Genomic DNA, 16988 nt, shown 5'->3' with positions numbered 1-16988 from the left:
GGGTGTCCAATGCGCTACCGCCTGTAAAATGCATGGACCTGGCTACTCTTAACTACTGAAAGTAGCTAACATCAACCACACAAAATGTGCATCTCTTAGTTATTTGAGATTGACAGTTAACTGCAAACAGCTTCAGTTCCATTAAAGCAACCAGCTTGATGGAAAACATCCTTGATTTGTTTGAAATTACCTGTAAGGTTTTCACAGATGGAACGGCTGGCACAGCCACAAGTGCCTGATTAAGCTCTAGTCTATTTTAATGTTAGTTGTTTCAAGCAAAAGACAACAGGTTGGCATTTCTATAACCATTTTATGATAACCCATCTATTTAAACAGAAAGATATAGTTAGGTTTATTTTGCGCGAAAATTTACATTTGCCTTTTCTTCATCCAAACAGCTAGTTCCAACCCAATAGCTGTGCAGGCTATTTACTTACACTACAGCTTTCCAGCCTGCTTCACTTACACTAAATAATATTATATTACCAAAAGTTTTCATATCCCAATAAATAGCTATACAGGTTCAAGCAAAACACATCAATTGCACTGAGGGGGCGCGTATGCTCAGCTTCAAATTCCTGGGTGTCCACATCTTCGAGGACCTTTCCTGGACCGTCAACACCTCACCGCAACCGTAGTAGCGCCGGTACTTTTTGAGCAGGCTGAAAAAGGCTCACCTGTCTCCCAAGATCCTTGTGAATTTTTACCACTGCACAATCGAGAGCATTCTGACAAACTGCGCCACAGTGTGATTTGGTGGATGCTCCACGGCCGACCATAAGGCCTTGCAACGGATGGTAAAAACTGTCCAGCACATCACTGTTGCCCAGCTCCCTGCCATCGTAGACCTCCAGCGCAAGCTATGTCTGCACAGGGCGCCCAGCATCATCAGGTACCCTTCACATCCATGCCACAAACTGTCTGCCCTCCTACCATCAGGCAGGCAGTATTGGTCTCTTCGTTCCCGCACCAGCAGGCTCAGGAAGAGTTTCTTTCCAGCTATTGTAATCCTGTTGAACTCTGTGACCCAACAAGAACCATACCCACCATTTAGTACTGCCTCTCAGGGACCTTTTTGTACTACTCTCTCTGAACTACTGGACTCTGGAGTCAGATAAGGACATTTTCAGTAGTTACATGTACATGACTATCTCGGGAGCCTCATTGCTGCAATCCCTGCGTTTCAGTTGCACACGCTACCTTGCACCTTCAATTTGCCTTCATTGAACATTTAGAATTGCCATTTGTACTTGCATTTGCCCTCATTGCAAATGTATACATCCACCTATAACATACATTTTTCTTAATTGCTTCACTTTTTTCTGCACTCTGTGCGCACTGGTTAGATGCTACCTAAATATCTTTGTACAGTACTAATCTAAAAACATGTCAGTGAAAGGGTTTTCTAACATTGCAATGCCTTCATTACCATCTTTTGGTTGTTGCTAAGGGAAAAATGGGCCTTACATCACTGATGACACAAACCTGTATTTCACCTTTGGAGGTTCAATCTCCATTTGGGACAGTGTCAGCCAAACCTTTTTGCAGCACACAAGCAGCAGAAAGGATACGCACTCCATTGACCCCAGATATCTTGAAGTCATCAATAAGCTGTACAATGGTCTCTCGCTTGGGGTCTGTTGGGTCGCTATCGCGCACCTTAAGACACAAAATAAGCATAATAATTGTATTGTCATTTGGAAAAACATTGTTCTGATCTGTCTGCATTTGCAAAAACAGTTTTTAGACCATAACAGCCAAGACCTCCAGAGTGTTGAGCTGGCAAACCAAAGAAAAATTATGGATGGCATCGATTGTGTTCACCACACAACTAAATTTGTTTTGGATGATGCCCTTGGTCTTGTAGCCATCAATTAATCTTGAGTGAGGGTCTGCCTAAGAGGGAAAGGAAGAGGAAATTCACTCACACATCTGAGCAGTTTTATCTCATCCAGCGCTGTCTCTGTGTAGTGCAAAGCACTCTTCACCACTTTCAAGGCCACAAAGCGCTTCCTCCTACACACAAATGAAGGAACCAAAACATTTCAATTCTATGTTTATTTAACCACTCAATGATTCTTCAGTATTTAGTATAACCATTTGTAATTATGTCCCAAATTGTCATTTGCTAGCCTTTACTCTGTCTGGTCATGATCTTTAATCAAAATGTTTATTCTACAAATGTTTATCTCTGTCCTGAGTACAGCACCTAAGGTCATGCCTATGCTGAACCCATGAGTAGATCACCGTTTTACAATATGGTATTAGGAGACAGATTGTAATGTGTCCCTAGAAAATAAAGGGGTCTAGTCTTCAGAACTTGTCTTGTGATTCCTAAGTTAGCCAAACTACCCCGATTCTTTAGTTTTAGAATAAAAACCATAGCATGGTTTGGGAAAGGTCTCTTGCATTTTCCTGAACCCTGCATGCTTCTCTGCACTGGCAAACACTGTGAATCTACAGAGAACTTTTATATTATACTGTAATTAAAACACTATATTAAATTCATTTGTTACATTCATTAATTGACTATTTGGAATTAATCTAAAACTGGTCGAAATCCAGTTCCTTCAATTGGAGGTCCTACCGAGATTTTTCTGAACAAAACTTAAGGAACCTGGACAAGGTATTTGTCTGTTCTCATTAATATATACTTTGGGTACCAGGACGCATGTAGTCCTATTGTGTTCCCGGGAGTTAGAACCGGAACGTTTGTCCCCTGGACATTTAAATAGTGCCGACAAACTGTATAGTGTTGCTCGGGGGTTAAAGCCAGAATCCTAGTCACGTGAAGTCCCTGCTGCATTTGTTTGTAGTAGGGCATTCAAATCCTGAGTACATTTCTGGGGCCTCATGTTTTGTTCCATTGAGGCATAATAACCGTGATTGAGTTCTGAGTGGTCCTTGCAGTTAGCGTGAGTGAGGCATAATAGATGTTTAACTGAGACAGACACATTACCATATTAGTGACCCCATACATTTGGTTTTATTTAATCTGATTGAGATTTGCACAATTGCATTTTCAGTGTTCTAACTCTTTTGTGTATGTGCGCTTTAACCATGACGTCGTGTGGAGACAATAGCGGTCTGGTCAGTTCACCTAATGCTGTAGTAAACTGGTGGAACAGATTGTACTTTATCTGCAAAGTATAGAAAAAGAATGGCACTGGACGGATTCAAAACTGTTTGGGGTGTGGTCAGGCAGTGCAAAATGGGATAATGAGGAAACACAGTGAGCTGAATTTAAACTAAAATATGGTACCTATGGGCATATGAATATCTAGGAGGAAACGTCAAACGTGCTGACGTGTACGTAAAGATGGATAATGAGTTCAGACACTGATCATGAGGACTACGCCGGATAAAATCAAGAGTCTGGAACAGAACGTGTTGTTGACTGAGTTAACTACAGCTCTTGCTAAGGACCCATCCGTGTCTATCACACCCCGAGGTACCATGCATCTGAACATTCCGCATTGGACTAATTCCGGATCAGATTTCAGGACAATCGTGTAGATACAGTTCAGAATAACAAATCAAATTGTCACCCTCTATTTCACCATGCCATATCTGCCAACAAATTGCCATTGGGCCAATAAAATGTCCCCAAAGGAAGCCATGGCGTAGAGAACAATGTAATTACCAATTTGAACCCGCACAGACCCAGAAACAATTGGCTGAATTAACAAAGGCTTTGAGCTGCTATGAACATTAGAAATAGGGGTGTTGGCCTTAGGTAGATGCAGGCGCAGGGGTTTCTATTAATGGTCATAATCTGCCGCATGCTTCCAACCGGTCACCCTTTCCAACATATCTGGTTAGTCCCTGTTTACACATACTATTCCTTATACTCACTTGCGACTTATATCACCTAGCAATGAGCCGGAGGCCCCATAAATACACATTTATATTTAAATGAAAGTTAACTTTCAGACAGCATCTGTTGAAAGCATGCGCTCTCTGTTTTTCTAGCAAGCATGGTTGTTAGAACTTGGCTATCCCTAAGTGCAAGCCTAGCACAACTATGGGCCAATGGCCATATCTGATCATTTGGGGGCCACTTCGGCAGAAAATGTGCGTATGATTAACTCATCACAGTAATCTAAACAACGGTTAAAGACCCCATAGAATGGCACTCTTCCTTGATTTTATCAGACATCAGCGCTGGCACAGTGTACTGGAGAGGGGCTACCATAAATGTGCGACAGACTTTAAATTACATTTTTCAAAGTAGACAATATCAGAGATTTTTTTGTTCAGAAAGCAATTCTCCACTCCACGAAAAGACCTTCAACACAAGATTCTGGTGATAGGGTTAGAAAATGTGGGCTAAACCTTAAGGTCCTGGGGTAAATGTTGGATCAGCTGAATGTACAGCAAGACTGACAAATGGTATTCAAGTAGTATCAGTTTATTTCCCCCCACAAAAGTTATCTTTTGATTATATAATGCAACACTGTCAGCTCCTTGTACACGATACAAGACAGGGAGGAAATAGAAACCTTAAACTTTTACTTAACTTACCAAATACTCCAGCTATGTAACTATCCATTAATTTAATTAAATTGCACACTTTAGGGTCCTCCTTACCCCTGGAATATGCACAAACATAATGGTTTGTAAGAGTGGCATTACAATGTAAGAGGACTTGCAACAGTATAAATCCTTCCTGACCAGTGATAAATCACAGAAAAGCATCGCCCATTGCAGAACAATTATTTCCAACAATGAAATCCACAAAATCACACTTGAGGAAGTTCTGTTACCAATGTATAGGCCCACAAGAGCCACCGCCTTTCTGGAGAGAATGCAGTCATGATGTTCCCTCCATTATAATATCAGGCTTCTGAACTGGAATAACTGACCTGATGGGGGGAAAACAGTTAAAAATATAGCTCTGGAAACAAGAAACCAGGCAAGCCTAGTTCAGCCGGCCCACAACAGTGTTGCCAACTCGAGATTCTAACCTGGGTCGCCCACATGAAAGGCTGTGTTGTTAACCACTACCTCATGGAGCTGAACATTTGGCAGCTGTCAGTATAGCCCCTTGTGTTCATCTTGAACAAATCCTCTTTTGCCACTGCCCGTTTTAACAGTTAATTGGCCATTGGTGAATGAGATTGATACAGTTAAACTGTTAAATGTTAAAAGTTTCTTACTAAGTTAACCTCTGCCGTTTTAACAGTGTATTAGGCAGTAATAAGTTTTACTGATATCTACTAAAATTACTGGAATAGTCATAAGAATTTAGCAATTGCTAGCGAGTCTGCCAAAGCTATTTCATTTCATGGCATAAACATGTATTTTCCTCTTTCATGGCATAACAATGTACTTCTTTCATAAGTGAATGACATTAATACAATAACCATCAATAAAAGTGAGGCTAAATAACTTTTTCATCAAGTGAAAAGACTAGAGAATCTATCAGAATTAATAAATAAATGTTTTTGCTCTCAGTTGATTCAAATGTAGGTCTCCCACGAGGCACTGTCCTTAACCACTACACCACGGAAAAGGGTTCAGAAAATCAATATTTGGGGGAATAACACAGATGTTTAATCTCTCCAACAGTCTGTCACATTGCTGTTGGGTGACTTTATGCCACTCCTGGCACAGAAATTCAAGTAGCTCGACTATGTTTGATTGCTTGTGACCATCCATCTTCCCCTTGATCAAATTCCAGAGGTTTTCAATGGGTTTCAGATCTGGAGATTGGGCTGGCCATGAAAGGGTCTTGATCTGGTAGTCCTCCATCCACACCTTGATTGACCTGGCTGTGTGTGGCATGGAGCATTGTCCTGCTGGAAAAAACAATTCTCAGAGATGGGGAACATTGTCAGAGCAGAAGGAAGCAGGCGTTCTTCCAGGATAACCTTGTACTTGGCTTGATTCATGAGTCCTTCACAAAGACAAATCTGCCCGATTCCAGCCTTGCTGAAGTATCCCCAGATCATTGGGTGCGAGAAACTATTTTGGGCCTCCCCAGGTCCCAGTCTAACCATTAGATGACCAGGTGTTGATCAGCCCTGCCTCTAGGGGCCTGTTTCGAACCATGCTCGCCGTGCACTTCACCCCAGCTGCTGTTTGCCATTCTTTTTGTAGGTAACTTGATGTCATCCAACGGTTGTTGAGTGACATTCGAATGAGTTGATGGTCATCTAGGTCAATCGTTTTGTCCCTCGGCCAGTCTGAAGCTTTGTTGTCCCCAATGTCTGTTGCTTGACCGTGTTCTAATGAAATCTTCAGGATGCAAGCAACCTGACACTCACTGCATCCCTCTGCCAGTAAGGCCAGAATTGAACCCTTCTTTTCCTCAATCAAAGCTTTTCTCTTGAACTCTTTTGTAATGCTGAATTGTTATTTTTTGAGGTACTACTTGCACTGTTTTTGCCATCCAGCTGGTCCTATTGCAAGAAGATAGTGATGACCACAGCGATGATTTTTATACTATTCCCTCGTTAAATTAGATTTGGTTCAGGTAATCACCTAATCAGTATCTCTAAGTAAAATGAGGTGTGCCTGTGTTGGAATTTAACAGACACTGGAATGGAATGGCAGCCATACATGTAGAGATGTTGATTTAAGAAAAATTTGAAATGGTCTCTTCATTTTTTCCAGAGCTGTATGTTCTTCACAGAAATCCTTTTTCTACTGATATAAAGTTAAAAACAGGTCCCACAGACCCAAACACCATACAAGGATTACATAATAATGTTGAGAAATTAATCTACATTATGGTGCATTGCAAAATATTTTTTTCACATACTGATATTTAGAAGCAAACAGGTTTCTGTAAATTATCTGTGCCTATAACTTTACACAGCGCTGTCAAACACTCTGCACTGATGGCCTAGACCAGTGGTCCCAACCTTTTTCAGTTTTGTACCACCAACAAAATTTTGCTCTGTTTGGAGTACCCAGTCATGTTCATTTCACTAGAAAGCCTATGGTGTCATGAGTGTTCTCAAGTAACTCTGTGGAGAGACCAAGTGCCGCCAGGGGTCCTAGTACCACTAGCCAAGACATCCTATGTAAACTGACCAAATTTGCATGGTATTTGTTGAGATGTGTCTAACATTGGCTCCAAAATCCCTTATTCAGATTGGAAACATGATTTTGTAATCCAAATATTGTGCAAAAAGATTGGAATTATTTTATAGAAAACTACCTGACTCAAATTATTGGGGAGAGGCAATAGTGTAATACTTGCGACAGCCCTACAGGCCAATTTAGCTAAAATAGTTAAAAGTTCATTCTGCTGATTAATTAAAACAAAAAAACCTTTGTTGGATCATAGCATGTGTTTTATTGCTTTTTAAATGTAGGCTGTTATATGGCTAAGATTCCCTGTGCCTTTCGAACGCACACACCCGCAAAACATCAGTGAGCAACCACCATGCTTCACAGTGGGGATGGTATTCTGTGCACTATAGGCCTTGTTGACCCCTCTCAAAACATAGCGCTTATGGTTATAACCATAAAGTTATATCTGGGGGATGGGTAATCGGCCGATTAATCAGCTTTTTCATGCTCCAAAGCTATTATATCAGCCTTTAAAAATCCACTATCGGGCGACCTCTAGAACCTATGGGGTACGACCTCACAGGGTACGATATCCACCACCATACCCCGCATGGGTGCCTCCCTCTCCTCACCTACACGGCTATTAAGAAGGTTCCTAACTACAGATTTTCCCTGCCCTCCCCATGTACGTGTCCAGACTGCCTGAAAGGTTGAACCCTGCAGCCTCATGCCTGACACAAAGGCCCGCACGACTGCTGTGAGAATGACGACCGCTGGGTTGGTTGGACGGTCGTAAGGAAGGTGAGTGGTGATAACGTTTCCATGGGTTCTCTTTCTGCTGGCGTGTCTGTAAAAATCTGTGATTTTTGATAACTGGTTGCATACAGATGTCGCTCATTTAATTACAGCGTTTTCTTACCGCAGTAAGATCAGGTAGATTGCGTCAACATATGGCAGATTGCATCAAACTGTGATTCTATTGCAAACACATGGGGGAGCTAGAATGCTGAAAATGATATTTGTTTTTGAAATTCGTTTTTAAATGACAGTACACACAATGTTTACAATGTTCTCCTAAAATAACAGGTTATAACAAGTTTAAAAGCATTTCTAGTTGCAACTTCATCACTGATATAATTACAAATTCCTTTAAGAAATACACCAATAGCCTACACAGAAATAAAGACTATTTATTTAAACATTTCAATTATCTTAAGAAATAATAAAATACAAAGCAGGACTATTTGTTACGGTCATAGTTTTGAGGTACAGCATGGCAGAAAAACATCATATGACAGTCGGCAAATATGTTGTCAGAATTTACTCTACTACTGTATTTTCTGGACAAATGTGTCAGTTGATTATTTGTTGCATCAACTGTTGTGGAAATTTCTTATACAATGTATTCTGATTGTATAAAGGACTGAGTCCCACTGTTAAGATAGGTACAGGAATGTGTGGGACCTGGTATTTGCATAGGGGACATCTATTGCCTGTCCAGATGGAGATCAATGGGTTTTAGGACAGGATAGGAGAAGATACAACAGGGGGCAGTAAGGTCAGTTGGCCCCTTTGGGTAAACACTACAGTATGGCAGGAAGGATAAGTTGGGGGAAGATAGCATTTGATAGAACAAAGGGAAGGTGTTTGATTGACATGAAACAGATGGCAGCATCTTACCACACCCCTTTTTCCTATGTGATATATACGGTTGAATGAGCTATATTAGTTAGAGGCTCCTCAGACGATTATGTTTGCGTAAGCGGTTGACGCGTCTCTCATAATAGTCTCTGTGCATAATAATTAATAAAACGGTTATGATGTACAAAGAGAACTTTGTTTCTGTGTCCCTTACTCCGAGTGTCGATACATGGAATTACCATCACAATTTGGGGGCTCGTCCTCGGTTACTGATCCTGTGGTCTCCTACTTTTTGGGATTCCTCAGTACAGGTACCCGGACTTAAATTTCGGACTCGGGAGGTAAGGACACTTTCTTTTTGCGTTAGGGCGCATGTATACTTGGGGTTAGGGCTCCTTTTTGCGTTAGGGCGCGAGTATACTTGGGGTTAGGGCTCCTTTTTGCGTTAGGGCGCAAGTGTATGTGTTAGGGCACATTTAAATTCTGCAGACAAGGTTAGGGCCTTGAACATCTCACTTACGGGCCGACGGGTCTATCGACGATGTTAGGGCACGTTGATTGAGGTGACAGCGTTAGGGCGCTGGTATTTGTGTTGGACACATTTGGTTTGGATGGTTATGGGATTTGTTAATAGAATAGAGTTTGTTTCGCAGCGTTTGTTTTTTTTTTTTGCTGCTTTTGGTGTTGGGTAAGCGTTGTGGTAAGTTTTCGGCGACGGTGTTTCTGTTTATGGTGTTTGGACATGTGAACAATGTTTCTTTGAGTGTTATTAGGTTTTCCGGCGACTGGCGTTTTCATTCGGTGATGGATGCGCGGCCTGTCGGGCTGCTTGGAGGTGGATGGACGTGGTTAAGTATGGGAGTTGCAGGTGGAAGGCGTAGGCTACGGTGTGTAGACAGTGTGGAGTGATGGAAAGCTTTGGGAAAGTTTGTGTGGAGTTTATTGATCTGTGTTGTAGTTTTTTTTTGCTCAGGTTCGATGGCTCGATCCCCTCTGATCGCCCGTCACCCCCCCGCTAGGCCTCCTTGGAGGTTTGCGTAGTCCCAACGTTTCCCTGCAATCGTAGCCAACCCCGCTGGAGGCTATGCTCATATGGCCCTTTTCGTTGTTTGAGTCAAGAAAAGTTCCATAAGTGGGGAGTTGTACACACCAGGTGTACACACCCGTAATCTCCGGTGTTTGCGGCTGAGACCAAAGAAGACTACAGACCCGGGGTTGAGGAAGAAACTTTGCTAACCGCTACGTTTAAATTTATGAAGCTACCGCTAGACATTCGGCTGGACATTGGATTTGGGAAAATGCCTGTGCGAATCAAGACAATGGCTGTACAGATGTATTGTTCCCGCAAGAATTGAGACAGTTTCGGTTTCTCATTGGCCTCGCCATGAGCGATCCAACGGGAACACGCAGGAACGCTGAACCGCCTGAGGGAGGGGTGCGGACGGTCAGACAGGGGACCAGAGGGAGCATCAACCGGTGAGATTGTTCCTTAATACAGTTTTTATATGCTTTAGTAAACAATGTGGTTGTTTTTATAAGTCAGATTTGATGGTTTTGTGGAAGTTGATAGATGGATTTGAGAAAGTATGGTGACTAGAAGTTATATTTTGGAGTATTGCAGTCAGGGCGGCTGTAGTTAGAAACATGTCGTTTTTGTTCCGTGTCCTGACACCCATTCCCGTGCAGCAGTTGGACTGCGTGATGGAGTATAGCGTGCTCCTGTATATAATGGTTTTGGATGTTGAAGTGTGGTGTTTTGGTTAATAGCGACTGTAGTTAGGCTTGACAACCATTCCTATGCAGCTAACCTATTGCGTTGCGATTAGTGCTGGATTATAAGCGGTTGGACTGCTTGAACATCTGCAATTTAGGTTGGACTTAAATATGCAATTGAGATTGGATCTCATACTTTCAGTGCCTGTAGAAGGCTCCTGTAAATTGCCGCAATTGTTGGTCAGCTTATGGTTTGGATCAGTATGCTACAGAAGTTGTATATGCACGCGCCACTTGTGTTTGTTGTGTATGTGGTTATGGCCCGAGTCAAGGTCATTTGTCATTATCTGTTTGTGGTCATCATCTAGTAAATGCATTTGTCCATTTTGGAAATCCCTGTGCACGGGGGTTCCGATTGGCTGCATTGTATGTTCCTTGGTAGGATATGTGTTTTTGTTCAAGGTTGTTGTTACCTTGGAAGTTTTGAAATCGCAAGGTTTTGCTTTGTTTGGTGTCCACTGGGGTGTATGCGAAAGTACTGTCTTAAATTTAATAAATGGGATAGATTGGTAATTGGTATAATGCTGCTTCTCTAATTTGGTCCACTATGGGAACGACAGTAGTCTCAAGATGGGGTCTCTGGAATCATGGACGATACTAGACACTGAGGTGTGCTTTCATAATCATTGATTTTCTTAAATGTTTATTTCCTAAAATGTATCGTGCCTAACCATTAAATGAAGCTGGAACTTATCAAGGAAACCTGATCACCTTCCTCGGTAATAGCCAAGCTTATTTAATATGTAGTTTGAGAAGCACTTGAATGTTATATAGCATGTTTTAATAGGCATTCGAAATTGCCTGGTTTGTTCTGTCATGCTTGACCATGTTTTAATAGGTATTCAGGAAATAACCTGTTTTGTTGTGCTTTGTCATGTGTACGTTTGTAATTTTGAGTCAAACGTATTTATTGCGTTGATGATAATGTTTAAAACCGTAAGGCCTCAAGGGGGGTCTGACCACGATGTAGGTAAGCCTTAAGGAAAGTGGTAGCCGACTGTTGTGTGCTGAGCTGTTCGCTAGCACGAGTGGGTAGTCTGAAACCTAGTGATGAATTAGAATTTGGTACAGTGATTTTCTAATCTGGTAAAATAGTTGTTGTCTTACGAAAGGTTATCATATTGTGTTTTCGCTCTCCTTATATATTGTATAAGTGGTAGAATGAAGAATCCACCTGGTGATAGACTTGAACGTTAAGGAGACACGCTGTGTTCCATGAGGGCCGCATATGAATCCAATATAGTCATGGCCTATGAAGAGGGTTACACAGCCAAAGCAAGTTTACTCCCCACAAAATTAAATGACCTATTTTTTTTAAATGCTAAGTTGAGTTTGGTTAAATAATGTGGTTTCTCTTATTTGTATTTCCAATGATACCTGGGTTAATTCTTGTGTTTTAGGGCCTATGCCTGATGCCCGTTACTGGCTTTATAAATTCTAGCCTGGTACACTGATACATGGGGTTGATTGATGTGTCTGCGTTTAGGGTTCTAGCCTGGGGTATCATGGGGTTTGCTCACTGATTGTTCCTTTATTATAGTGACGTCATAAATCTGTATAGATAATGATAAGCACATTTTTACAAACTGCGAAAATATTAGATAGGTTGGACACTAAATCTAAAATCTTCAGTTAACGAACGATGTAGGCTAAGTTGAGAGGATGGTCTGGGGACCATAAACGAACATTTGGCCTTGCTAATGGCTCACCATATATGTGTGGAGCTCAGAGCTTCAGGAAGGGTGGGCAGGTCCACTGGGATGGCTTCCGCCACCCTTAACATTATATCAAGGTAGCATATTACTAAGGGTTAAATTCGAGTGTTCAGCCTGTTCTCACACGTGGTAATTTTACCAACACATGTTCAGTTTTGGGATGATAAAACATTAAGTGAAAGCAGAATAAGTTTTCCTTTTGGTTGCTTTAATGTTTACATTTATGGTTTCGAATCAAATTGTAGTAAGGGTGGAGACCTTGAGTCATCCAACATTGTTAATTGCTAGAACAAATTCGATGTCTTTGCATGAGATATGCATGGAAGTAGCGATTTTGGCTGACCGCCACTATTTTGAATGACATAGACTTACATCTAAAATTGAGAAAATTCCCTAGAGTTTAGGAGGTAAATTGAGTCATGATGTTTGTTGGTCTCAAATTAGTTTGGCCATTGCCTGTGTAGATGCACATTTTGATGTGCTAATTTGGGAGTTCCTTCACACGAGCGACCGTGTGTGTGGTACGGTTTTTATTTCCTTTGTTTTTCTTATTTTCGGTTGTTTTGGTTGGATATTCAGTTTGCGACGTTTACTGGATGTATGTTAGATTCCTCCCATCTATCGATTTTCTTTTTAATTTCGGTCCTGTAATGGTTCTGCTTTCAAGCTTGAAGTCATTTTCTGTCTTGAAAGCAGGGGGGGATTGTATGAAATGATTATCTATAGTGGAAAAGAGTTGAACTTAGAGTTCAAATGAAAAAGAGTTGAACTTAGAGTTCAAAGCAAATTAAATAGGTACTTAAAGAAGTTACATGAATAATCTAGTTTGTCAAATTGGGTCTTTGAAAAGTATGTTTTATGTGAAATCTAACATGGTTATGGTTGAGTAGAATACATCTTACCATTTTGAAATGGTGTAGCTAAGCAATAACTAATTTGATGGGTGTGTTACTGTTCAGTTAGTTTAATATTTGATTAGAAGTAATCATATTAATCTCATGCATTATGGAATAAGTGGGTAAAAACGTGCAGGGAGCACATTGTGTTATTCCTTACATGTTTACAAAATTTTGCCATGTTTTAATTGATATTGAGAAAATAATTCTGCATGAAGTTATATTTCGGGAAAACCAAGTTGAGAGGTCTTACATAGTCAAAATTGTAAAGAGAGGTACAGACCCACTGGAGCACTCCACTCACTGACACAAAAAAAAAAAAAAAACAGTTTGAGATGGATTTTAACTTGTTTGGACTCTTTAGAAGAGAAACAGACATTATCAAAATTGGGTATTCTAATACTAATTTAAGTTCTGTCCTAGTAAGCAATCATTGGAATGTTAATGGTTAACAGAGGTTTCTTTGAGGTGAATGATGAGGAAAAAGGTTGTTTTACTATTGTCAATGCCTGGGGTGTTTCAAGATAACAACAGTGTCCCTTAGTGATAAGGTGACAATCCTCCAAGACCAGGGTCTGTTATCCTTAGGTTAGTAAACCACCCCCCACTCCAGGGAGAGCCCTGTGGTGATAAAGGAGTAAAAAGGGGGGGTCATGATTTATGACAGGATTTCAGAGTGTGTTTGATGTGCTAGGATAATAAGAAGAGACTTGGAGACATTCACACTAAGTTTCATCTTGTAGAGAAATTAGGCTAAATAACAGTTATGTTAGCTGACCTTCAAGATGGTGTGAAATGTTTGATTTGAAATGAGGTATTTGATCCTATATGTCAAACAATGGGTGAATTTGATTGTAGTTCCGATACAACACAATCAGATGTAAATTATATAGGTGAACTGAGAATTGTTCATGAACTGCTCTTAGAGAGTGGTACCTCAATGTAAGCAAACTATCTTAACTGATGAGTTTTTGGAACAGTAATGAGATATGTGAAATTGTGTTCTTCTGTTCTTTGTGTTGGTTGTTACACCAACTATATAAGAGAGTGGAATTGTTATTTTGCTACACTAGCAGAACAGAAGCACCAGAGATGTTAATGTTTTAACGATACTGTTATTGATTTCAACTGTTCTAATCTATTTGGAGAGAAGAAGTAGAGAGATATTGGAAATATAGGGTTTGAGTGTTTGATAGTGTGTGACTCTAATGTATCAGCGAGATGCAACAAGCTAACGTGATGGACATATGTGATGATGTACTATGCAGTTGGAACTAATCTTCTCAAGGATAATTCACACATTCAGATACAGAACACTTGAAAGCGATTCAACAAGAGAGGACTTGTTGGAGCCCTGGGAGAGACTGAGCTTGGCTTAAAAGGACAACTGTGGGGTGGCTGAGGTGAGATGGATCTCACAGACACACAGACAGACTGTCCTACAGCTGAGAGAGGAGTCGACTCTGGAGCGCTGCACGTCTAGGTGCCGCACGTCTACAGGATGCTGAGTTCCTGTGAGCTGGACTGACTCGAGTCCTGATGGTTCTGCAATGTGATGGAGAAGGCAACCTCCGACCGAGAGGATGGAGGCGTAGGAAAGATCTACTGCACAACATCATGCTACGCTGATTGGGTCCATACCAGGTACATCTCATCTGCTGTCCAGGTAGCTGAGAGAGGAACCTGGGATCGACGACACGCTACACGAGGATTGCAGTGTTTGAAGGTTAGACGCAGTGAATTGAAGTCACTAAGGGAAAAGTGAATTTTCTGGTGCTCGTAACCAGTCACTTTCTACATGGCCTTTAGCTCTAGAACCTTTAGCTAAAACTGGTCATCTTGGAGTTCACAAGGGAGAACACACAGATTCTCCTGGCCTGGCTGATAAAGCAGCTAGAATGGAGACAACAAGAGCTGTGTCTGCATTTGAGCTGTGAAGGACAACACCTTGGAATACACATCTGACTTTTTCGTTCTGTTACATCGACCTGTCAAAGAAATGGTTCATAACTGACTGTCTGACGTTTGAAGGAGCAGAACAGTTGTGATGACTTTGGAAGGACATCCAAATGGAACCATGGAGAGGACTTTTCAGTGAATCGAGCAGTTGGCATGAGAGGACTTTGTAACAGTGATGAATTGAAGGATGCATTCAGTGATAGGTGTTTATGATGATTTTAACAAAAGGTTTGCTGTACTATGTTATGATTCTGTATGATGACAATGTGTGATCTTGGATTTTGTACGGAAGGTAATGATCTAGAAGAATGTAAAGGAGGATTCAGACATTTCAGATTTGCTAAGTTCTCTAATCATTAAGGGTAATAATATTGACTGGGTCATGTTGTTAAAGAGTACTGTTTTGTTGCAGTCTACATCCTAATGAGTGAACTGTTTAAGGTTTGATACCAAGGTTTGACATGGTATCAAGAGGATGGATTGTTGTGGAAATTTCTTATACAATGTATTCTGATTGTATAAAGGACTGAGTCCCACTGTTAAGATAGGTACAGGAATGTGTGGGACCTGGTATTTGCATAGGGGACATCTATTGCCTGTCCAGATGGAGATCAATGGGTTTTAGGACAGGATAGGAGAAGATACAACAGGGGGCAGTAAGGTCAGTTGGCCCCTTTGGGTAAACACTACAGTATGGCAGGAAGGATAAGTTGGGGGAAGATAGCATTTGATAGAACAAAGGGAAGGTGTTTGATTGACATGAAACAGATGGCAGCATCTTACCACACCCCTTTTTCCTATGTGATATATACGGTTGAATGAGCTATATTAGTTAGAGGCTCCTCAGACGATTATGTTTGCGTAAGCGGTTGACGCGTCTCTCATAATAGTCTCTGTGCATAATAATTAATAAAACGGTTATGATGTACAAAGAGAACTTTGTTTCTGTGTCCCTTACTCCGAGTGTCGATACATGGAATTACCATCACACAACTCATTTGTTTTATCAAATCAGTCAATATGGCTGTTAAAATTCCCAAATTCCAATCATATAGAATAGCTACCAAACATATGTTTTTAATAGCCATACTGGATAATATCCTACATTTAAACAGCAATAAAACAAATTATATGATCCAACAAATTATTTTTATTCAAATTAGTCAGCATAATGAACTCTTCACAATCGTTGGGAACGATGGTAACTTTCGTAACCCCAGTTCTATGAGAGGAGCGTTGCCCATAGGGGCTTCGCTCCTATTGGTTTACCCTCTCTGCCAGTCGGCAGTCAATGAAAATGTAAATATGCATATATAGCCATCTGCCCCATGGCTATAAAAGCAGTGCTCACACCCCAATCTGTCTCCCGACATACCTTTCTTCACGAGAAAAGCAGTCAGTGACAGGTCAGGGCATGAACCCTATGGGCAACGCTCCACTCATAAAACTGGGGTTACGAAAGCTTTGCCCATAGGGGCTTCGTTTAGGGCAAAGCAAGCAAGCCCAAGATGCACTCCCTGCCTGTCACCCACCTCACCAAGAGATAAGTGCCAAACAGGACAGCCCAGGCTTGAACACCACAACACAGCCACTTCCATCCCACTCACACTAAGCACATACGGTTGCGCGCTGATCACAGCCCCCAAACGAATGCACACACAACACCAACCCAACCGGTACCTCCTCAATCAGTCTCGACTGAATCGGAGCGTCCGAGGCCAGCCCAGAGAACACGCCGAGACCCGGACTCGGCACACAAACAGCACGCAGAGGTCAGAGCCAACAAAAGCGCATTCTCAACGGTATCTGGTCAATAGGTTCGAACGGCGCATCACACAGCGCCTCCAGAACCAACGTCCGCCGGGCCACTGGCCGGAGACGGCGGGACCCGGCAAAAAAACGTTTAACCAAAAGGTGACTAAACACAGACACGCCATTGAAACCCTCATGACACGCTGAAATGGCACACACGTACACCTTC

General features: G+C 41.5%; 1 protein-coding gene across 2 annotated transcripts in view; it reads right to left on the bottom strand.

Moving 5' to 3' along the window:
* The window catches only part of srpk3 (SRSF protein kinase 3), an 80830-nt gene that overhangs the window by 52011 nt on the left and 11831 nt on the right, over positions 1 to 16988 (bottom strand). For both annotated transcript variants that reach the window (XM_020044375.2, XM_010865280.4), the window contains exons 5-6: positions 1929 to 2016; positions 1572 to 1659 (exon numbers count right to left, since the gene is read on the bottom strand). In XM_020044375.2, the coding sequence (XP_019899934.1) occupies positions 1572 to 1659; positions 1929 to 2016 (176 nt within the window). The remainder of the gene's footprint in view (positions 1 to 1571; positions 1660 to 1928; positions 2017 to 16988) is intronic.

Source organism: Esox lucius, chromosome 12 (assembly GCF_011004845.1).
Source record: "Esox lucius isolate fEsoLuc1 chromosome 12, fEsoLuc1.pri, whole genome shotgun sequence".
NCBI lineage: Eukaryota > Metazoa > Chordata > Actinopteri > Esociformes > Esocidae > Esox > Esox lucius.
Note: the sequence above shows the minus strand (reverse complement) of the source record. Positions and strands in the feature narration are given on the sequence as shown.